Consider the following 8,879-nt stretch of genomic DNA (forward strand, 5'->3'; position numbering starts at 1 on the left):
GAGGTGGGGGCTCCCCTCTGATGCCTAGTCCCTACTCATGGGATGGAGGCATTACCTTAGGTGTGGCACCACTGAGAATATTGGGGCCCCAATTGCCCTTGCCCCAGGCTGTAAGGTAGTGGTTCCAATGACAGGAGAGGCAAGCCAGGAAGACCCCAGACTACTGTCTTCCCTTTCCCACAGAGCACTCAGCTCCTAAAGCAGGAATATCACTAAGACAGAGGCATACAGTTGTCCCCTCCCCCAATGCCAGAGCCGTGGACCAGAGGTTTTCGCTGAGGCAGGGGAGAAGTAAGCCATAAAACAGATATTTGCAATCTCTCCCGCAAAGGAACTGGTTTTCTTTACAACAGAACAAGAAGTTCAAGCCTAAAGGTGTTCTAAATAGTGACAGTTGTGGCAAAAGGCAATTGAGAGATGTGTAGATCACACATGAAGATTCAGGCTAAACTGTAGGCTAGCTAGTTTTCAGGAGAGAAGTGGGGAAAGAAACAATTGGAAGAAGCCCTCCTGGGGTCAGAACAAACATCAAACACTGACTTCTGGAAATATTACTTCAGAGGAGACTGAATTAGATTGGATGGTCTATAGAGCAATTTATGCCCCATGTCAGTACTGAAAACAATAGGGCAATCGGCCAGCAATTAGTAGGCCTTAACAGCTGGGTGTGGTCAAAGAAAGAGGGGGAAGAGTTCTGGCAAAACCACTGTTATCCTAGAACCACTGTGGGCATATCCTAAGCTGCACCTCTATGAGAAGCAACATCAGAGGCTTCACATGTGGGTGTTGGGTGGTGAGGGGGTGGGGTGGGGGGGGGGGAGAATGTAATTTACTAAAATAATCCAGCCAGTGACACTGAGCAGGGCCCTGTGGGGCTCCTGGGCACAAAGCCTTTCTGTGTCCCCCATTTCTTTGATTACTGGAAATAGCCTTCATTCAGCCTCCATTACATTCCCCGACTTCCAACAGACAGATTCAAGCAGTTGTTATTTAGGGAAGGGAGGGGATGCCAGACAAGGGAGAAACAAACAGTCAAGAGAAACAATAGTGCAGCCTTGAGATAAGGTCACACAAAGATATCTTTGAGCTGTTTTTCAGATACTGAAACCCCCTCCAGGTGGGAGAAGGTAACGATTAATGATGGTATGCTACCCACAAGCATGTGGACTCCAGAGGAGTTGGAACCTGAAGGCTGATGATTCTGACTCCTACTTACCTCACCATCAACCCATCAGAAGAATGCAAGCCCGTCACTGCCTTGATCCTTATCACCTACCCCCCACCACAAGCCCTGTCTATAAGACCTCTCCCTATTCCCCAGGGAAGGGGCACAGTTTTTGTGGCCTAGCCTACTGTGTTCCCTCTTTGCCTGCATAATGGGAGTACTGGAAGAAGAAGAGAGAGAGAAAGGAACTGAAAAAATATTTTAAGAAAAAAATGGCTGAAAACTTCCCAAGTTTATTGAAAAAGATTAACCTACACATCCAGGAAACTCAATGAATTTCAATTAGGATAAATCAAAGAGATCCACAAGCAGACACTGCACAGGAAAAATGCTCAAGTCAACATCAAGAAGAAAACCTTGAAAACAGCATGGGAAGTAAACCACTCGTCACTTAATAAGGGAATCCCAATAAGATTAACAGCTGATTTCTCAGCAGAAACAATGGAAGCCAGAGGGTAGTGGGAAAATAGCATATTCAAAGTGCTCCCCCTGAACCACTGTTAATCAAAAATCCTATATCCAGCCAAGTTATATTTCAAAAACAAATGCTCAGATTCCCTCTGAGTTCCAGGTTGATAGAGGTGACTTCATGGTCGACATGTCTATTTGGATGTCCCAGGGGAATTCAAACCCACCATTTCCCAAGCTGTCCTCATCGTCTTCCCCACCCCCATGATAAGTGTGTTCCTTCCTGCATGCTCTCCAGCTCAGTGCATGGACCACCCTCCACCCAGGTGCTCATTCCAGACTCCTTCTCCCATAGCCGCAGGCCCCAAACACACAACCCCACATCCCTCTTCACCCCATTTCTTTCAACAGCCTCTCAACTTCTCTGCTTGCATCCACGCTTGCCCCCTTTCTGACCCATGGCCCCCACAGGAGCAAGAAAGATTTTTCTTAAATGCTCTGGAAGCTGCTCTGTGAGTAGGGATGAGGTTTAGTTGATGCGGGCAGGGAAGTATCGGTGCAGCTATCCACCGGCCAGCACACTGCCTCTCCCACCCCACATGGGACCCTTCAGAGCCTGGGGTGCAGTGAGAGGTCTGTGTCTCAAGGACTGAACTGTGGAGTCACACACAGTTGGGAGGTTAGTGGGGAATAAGGTGTAAAAATATTTGGGCTGAACCTTGAAAATACTATGCTGGTGGGGGAAAGGATAAACTGGGAGATTGGGATTGACATATACATGCTACTATACATAAAATAGATAACTAATAAGGACCTACTGTATAGCACAGGGAACTCTACTCAATACTCTGTAATGATCTATATGGGAACAGAATCTAAAAAAGAGTGGATATATGTCTAACTGATGTATTTTTCTGTACAGCAGAAACTAACACAACATTGTAAGTCAACTATACTCCAATAAAAAAATTTTTTAAACCTAAAAAAAGAAAAGAAAATATTATGCTGTGAAGTAAGCCAGACACAAAAAGACAAATACTGTATGATTCAATTTATATGGGGTACTTAGAGGCAGTCAGATTTATAGAGACAGAAAGTAGAATTAACAGGGGCTGGCGGGAGACGAGGGAGGAAGAATTAGTGTCTGATGAGTATAGAGTTTTTTCTTGGAGAATATGAAAATGTTGAGGCGGGGGGTGGTGATGCTTGCACAACAGTATGAATGTACTTAACGCCACTGAATGGTACACTGAGAAAGGGTTAAAATGGTAAGATTTATGTTATGTATATTTTACCATAGCAATAAAACAATTGCTACTGACAAAAAGAAAAAGAATATTTGATTGATAGAGTGAGCGAGGAGAAGGCTGGAGGGAGGCGGATGGCAGCCTGTCTGTGCTCTGACAGGACTGAAGAGGAGCCCTGTCCAGTGACCTTAGAAGGAAACCATGCCGAGCTTCCAACTGGTTGTCCCTCATCGGAAACACATCAGCCAGAGGCCTGCACGCGTTTCCCTCGTGTGTGACTCTTCCCCCTCTCTCTGCCCTCACAGTGGTAGCTGGCCAGTGTGGGGAATGAAGAGGAGGCAGCTTTGCTCTGGAGTTCTCCCGAACTGGGAGCCAGTAAGAAGGTGATAGGATCTGGGAGGGACTGATTGCTCCAGGGCCCGCCCTACCACAGCCTTGGGCCCTCCGCCATAAATACCTTCAACAGGGCTTCGCGGGAGCTAGGCAACTCCACCCTGGCTGGAGCCAGCCTCTATAGTTCAGGTCTAACCTAGGTTGCAGCTGGGGGTCGGCCTGCTAGATTTTCGCCTGAACAACCTGGCTTATCGTTGTGGCACCTTCACCCTGGGCAAACGAGATAGTCAGCCTTGGATCCGTAAACCTTCCCCCATTCCATTCACGGCTGGCTGAATCCTGTGACTTGGGACAATTCTGGGTCAGACCCAGGGAAATTACATTTTTAAGGGCTTGGAAGGGAAGAAAAGGGGGCCGAGGGGAAGGTCAGCGATGATTCTAGGCCCTTGAGGAGCCATGCTAGTTTTCTGAGAAAATGTGTTTCTTCGGAGAAACGAATATCCCAGTAGGAGCCCAGAACTGACTCTACCATTATTCCAGATACAGAAGCTTCCTAATTCCCACAAGCCTGACACCAACAGGAGTACCCGTTGTGCCACCTTAAAGCATGGCTGCTGCTGGAAGAGCAGAGCTACCTGAAGATTATTCCAGGCCCGTGATGCCCTCACTTCCCAGTGATGTGCTCACCTGTAGCTAGTGAGGCCAGAGCAGGGTCAGTGTCCCTTGACTTCCAGCCCACTGTCTGTCTATATACCCTTATTACTCTTAGCTCTTCCATTTACATCTAGTGGCTTGAGGATTTGTCCTGGGCTAGCACTGCCCTCTTGTCAGGTATCTCCACAACTTTTTTTATTTTCCTGCAGCCGATGCTCCGGTAAAACTAGTATAAAATGAATGACAAGAAGTTCTCCTTCATGATGGGCATCTTCTGTATCCTCAACACCATCCAGTTCCTCATCTTTGAAGTGAACGAGGTTGCATACATCGGCTACGAGGACAACTTCAGCATCTACAAGGAGACAAAGTCTGAGCTAGTCTCTTGGGTCACGACCTACAAGAAGCACATCAACATCTGCCTATCCACCATCACCCTCATGGTCAGCTCCTTGCTCCTCTATTGCATCCACATCAGCAACTACGTGGGGCTGCTGTGCTACACCATGTGGATCATCACCTATGAGCTCCTCAGCTTCTCCGTGGTCCTGCTCACCAACGGGACCGTCAAAGAGCAGTTCAAGGAGCTGAGGTACTTGCACTTGATTTTCCAGGTCTCCCGAATGATCCTGCACTTCTTCTGTCTGCCCTTCGTCACCAAGTATGCGTACTCCCTTTACAAGGACCTCAAGACTTTAAGCAAGACAGGCCGCTGCAAACGCTCCTCTGTTGGTACAGTTGACTCGTGGCCACCTGTTGGGCTGGGAACCTTGTCCCACAAGTTAAACTAAACTGTGCCAGGAAGAAGGGAGAGAGAGGGACAGTGCCCCCCAGCGGTGGCTCACCCTTCCCTGCCTGCCTTCTGCTGATTCTCCTTGCCTTTTCCGGCTTCTCCAGTTTTATGCGCTGAAGAATGACCCTTGGGGGAGGGAGGGTTGCGTGGATCAGTTATTATACATGAGTATTTGTGACTTGTTTTGGCATTTAATTATAGACCGCCCTTGTGCTTACTTAACCATCTCATTGGTGTATCCTGTCGTCTCTCATTGTACCCTCCTCTCTGCACATCCTTAGTTTCTAACTTTTCTCTTGTGGATTGCCCACTGATGCCTGGTTCTGCTGAATCCTTTATGAGCAGTGCTATTTGATAGAAATTTCTGCGCTGATGGAACAGTTCCACATCTGTGCTGTCCACTAGCCACACGTGGCTACTGAGCACTTGGGACATGTTTATTACAATCTAGGAATCAAATTTAAAATTTTATTTGGTTTTAATTACTTTCAGTTTCAATAGCCACGTGTGGCTGGCTTGTGGCTACTATGTCGCAGAGCACAGTAATCTGGAGCCTCATTTTACTCCTGCATATAACTGTAGACCCCCTTTCCAACTTCATGCATCACTCTGCTTTCCTCATAATATTCAGAAAGCAGTTCCTCATGTTGGTTCATAACACGGCAAGAAGAATCCCCATTTAAGAAAGTTCTGGGCTTCCCTGGTGGCACAGTGGTTAAGAATCTGCTTGCCAATGCAGGGGACACGGGTTCGAGCCCTGGTCCGGGAAGATCCCACATGCCGTGGAGCAACTAAGCCCATGCACCACAACTACTGAGCCTGTGCTTTATAGCCCGCGAGCCACAACTACTGAGCCTACACGCCTAGAGCCCGTGCTCCGCAACAGGAGAAGCCACCGCAATGAGAAGCCCGTGCACCACAATGAAGAGCAGGCCCCGCTCACCGCAACTAGAGAAAGCCCGCACCCAGCAACGAAGACCCAGTGCAGCCAAAAATAAATAAATAAAATAAATAAATGTATAAATAAATAATAAAATTTTTTAAAAGTTCCAAGATTTCTCAACTCAAGCACTATTGACATTTTGGACTGGATAATTCTGTCTCATAGGGGGCTGTCCTGTGCATTGTAGGATGTCTAGCAGCATCCCTGGCCTCTACCCACTAGATGTCAGTAGGATCCCCAGCCTTTTTTTTTTTTTTTTTAGCATCCCCCAGCCTTGTGACAAACAAAAATATCACCATGCATTGCCAGTTGTTCTCTGGGGGGCAAAATTACCCCCGGTTGAGAACCACTATTTTAAAGCAACACACCCCCAGTGCTTAGAGCTGGTATGCCAACTACTATTAACTAATGGAGTGTACCTTTAATAAGAGCTCTTTACATTTACCACCTTGTATAGTTTTTGTTTTGTTTTGTTTGTTCGTTTTATTTTGCTTTTGGCTGCTCACGGGCTTTCTCTAGTTGCAGCGACCAGGGGCTACTCTTCGTTGCGGTGCGTGGGCTTCTCATTGCGATGATTTCTCTCGTTGCGGAGCACAGGCTCTAGGCGCACGGGCTTCAATAGTTGCAGCACGCAGCCTCAGTAGTTTTGGCGTGCGGGCTTAGTTGCTCTGCAGCATGTGAGAACTTCCTGGACCAGTGATCAAACCCGTGTCCCCTGCGTTGGCAGGCGGATTGTTAACCACTGCACCACCAGGGAAGTCCCTAGATCATCTAACTTCTTATATGACTGTCCTACTTGGTTCCCTGAAGCACTCTTACTTTTACCAAGATAAGAAGAGGGACCTCCTTTTAGAATAATTCCTTTTCCTTCAAAAAATGTTGGGAGCGAAGTCAGGGACACTGTTTTGACCATGCTCCTCCAAACCATGCGCACAATGACAGCAGCCCAGTTTTACTGAACACAATTTGTGCCAGGTGGCATTCTAACAATTCCCTCAATTCTTCCCACCACCCTGTGAGGGACAGATTTAGATCCAGGCCAGGTCCCAAAATGACCACCAGATGGCAGTCAGCAATCAGCTTTTGCTTAGTGCTGTTAGGCTTCTAAACCAGGGATTTAGGTCCCCTAGGGGTGGCTGATTTTAGGATTTAGGGAACCTCAAGCTGATGACCGAGGATTAATAGCATGTGTCTCCACCCTAGTCCCATAATGTGTAACTTGGTACCAGAAACAAAAAACAAAACAGGCCAACTTCAGGGTTCTAATCCCCTGTCCCAGCTGGGGTAGCAGAGGGAAGGTCGTGTGTGGGGGTGGGGTGTGCGTGTGTGGGGGTGGGTGTGTGGGGGTGGGGGGTGTGTGTGAAGAAGGGGTGGAGAGAGAAACAGAGTTCCAAGAATCAGCTCAGCTAAGAGTTACCTGCTGCCCTCAGATACAAGGCTGTGCGCGCCTTGACACCAAGAGTCCTTGGAAAGTGCTGTGTCCACCTCCACTTCCCAGCCTCCCATTCTCTCTGGAACTCCTTCCACTCCACTGAGACAGCTCTTGTTAAGCTGATCTCCACGCTGCCCAATCCTGAGCTCCGCCTTCCCTTGCCAGACCTCTCCATGGCTTTCGACCAGCTGATCCCTCCCTGTCCTGCCAACAGGTTTCTCTTTTGGCCTACGGGACACCGGGGCCACCACTCTCCATTCACCACCTACATCACTGGTCCTCCTCCATCTCCTTTGCTGGTCCCTCTGCATGTCCCTGACCTCCAAACATTGATGAGCTCCCAGGCTCTGTCCTTGGTCCCCTTCTCTTCTCTGTCTGGGTCATTCCCAGCTGTCTTGGCTCAGGCCCGTCATGGGTAACCCCCATATGGACAGCTCCTGTCTGGACCTCTCCCTGAAATCTGTACTTGTTGGTCCAATTGCCTCCTTGCTGTGGCAGGTGCCTCTACATGGTTCCCAGAGGTCCCTGCCAATTGATATTCACACTTGTCACCTCCCCTTGAGTGCAGGCTGGGCTAGCAACCCTCTTCTAATAAATAAAACACAGCAGAAGTGATAGGATGTCATCTCTAAGATTAGGTTACAAAACCACGATGACCTCAGGGTTGCTCGCTCTCTCCACGGGAGGCCAGCTGCCACACTGGGAGCATCTCGATGGAGAGGTTGGCACGGTCAGGAAGGACGTTGCTAACCAACAGCCCCCAAGGACCTAAGTCCTACCAACAGCCTCCTAAGTGAGCTTGGAAGCAGATCCTCCCCAAGTCGAGTCTTGAGAGGGGCCACAGCCCCAGCTGGACACCTCCACTGCAGGTGAGAGCCCCTGAGTCAGAGGACCTGTGCCAGCTGCACCAGGGTTTCTGACCCACAGAAACTGTGACATAGATGCATGTTCTCTTAAGCCGCTATGTTTGGGGGTAATGTGTTACAAAGCAATTGATAGGTAATACATGTGCCCAATAGCTATCTCAAAACCTGTTGCGATGCATACTTGTGGTGGTTTTCTCCCATAAAGCTGCCCTAACGCCCAGTCTTTCCCTCCTTCACCCTTCCAGTTGCTCAGGTCAAGGACCCAGGAATCATCCTTGGGTTCTCTTTCTCTCTCTCAGCCTTTACCCAACTCCTCAGAAAACCCTATCAGCCCCACCTTCAATGTGCATTTAGATCCCACCACTTCTCATCCCCTCCCCTATCACTGCCCTGGCCCTGGCTGTCACTGCCTTTTGCCCCGGCTGTTGCAGTAGCAGCATCCTAACTGGTCTCCCTGACACCACCCTTGTGCCCTCCGCAGTCAGTTCTCCACCCAGCAGCCAGAGGGATCTTGTTGAAACCTAAGTCAGATCATGTTCCTCCCTCTACTCTGCTATTCACATCCTGCCAGGGCTCCCCACTACACTCAGAGGAAAAATCCCGAGTCCTCATCATAGAATGTTGGTGCTAAGTGATCCAGTTCTCTGTCATCCCTCCAATCTCCTCCCTAACCATTCTGTCCTTCCTCCCTCTGCTCCAGCTGCCCTGGCTGCCTTGCAGTTCCTCTTACACACCCAGCATACTCCAGCCTCAGGGCCTTTGCACCTGTCTCTTCAGCCTGGGATGTTCTTACTCCAGGGGTCCACTGGCTTCCTCTCGTTTCTTTCAGGGGTCTGCTCAAAAGCCATCACAGAGCTCTTCCCGACCAACCTATGTGAAGCAGCTCCTCCCCCCACCCCTCTCTAACCCACTTACCCTGCTTTACTTTTTCCATAACACATATTATCACCTGACTTACTATATACAGTTATCTCCCCC

At 48.8% G+C, this 8,879-nt stretch overlaps 1 protein-coding gene across 1 annotated transcript; it reads left to right on the forward strand.

Moving 5' to 3' along the window:
- The first annotated feature begins 2,876 nt into the window (after positions 1 to 2,876).
- Positions 2,877 to 5,446, forward strand: LOC114907789 (transmembrane protein 217-like). Its single transcript, XM_029243751.1, has one exon. The coding sequence runs from the start codon at positions 4,104 to 4,106 to the stop codon at positions 4,656 to 4,658; it is 555 nt and encodes a 184-aa protein (XP_029099584.1). The 5' UTR covers positions 2,877 to 4,103; the 3' UTR covers positions 4,659 to 5,446.
- Positions 5,447 to 8,879: the final 3,433 nt, after the last annotated feature.

Source organism: Monodon monoceros, unplaced genomic scaffold, assembly GCF_005190385.1.
Source record: "Monodon monoceros isolate NGI ecotype Baffin Bay Population unplaced genomic scaffold, NGI_Narwhal_1 Super_Scaffold_3, whole genome shotgun sequence".
Taxonomy (NCBI): Eukaryota; Metazoa; Chordata; class Mammalia; order Artiodactyla; family Monodontidae; genus Monodon; species Monodon monoceros.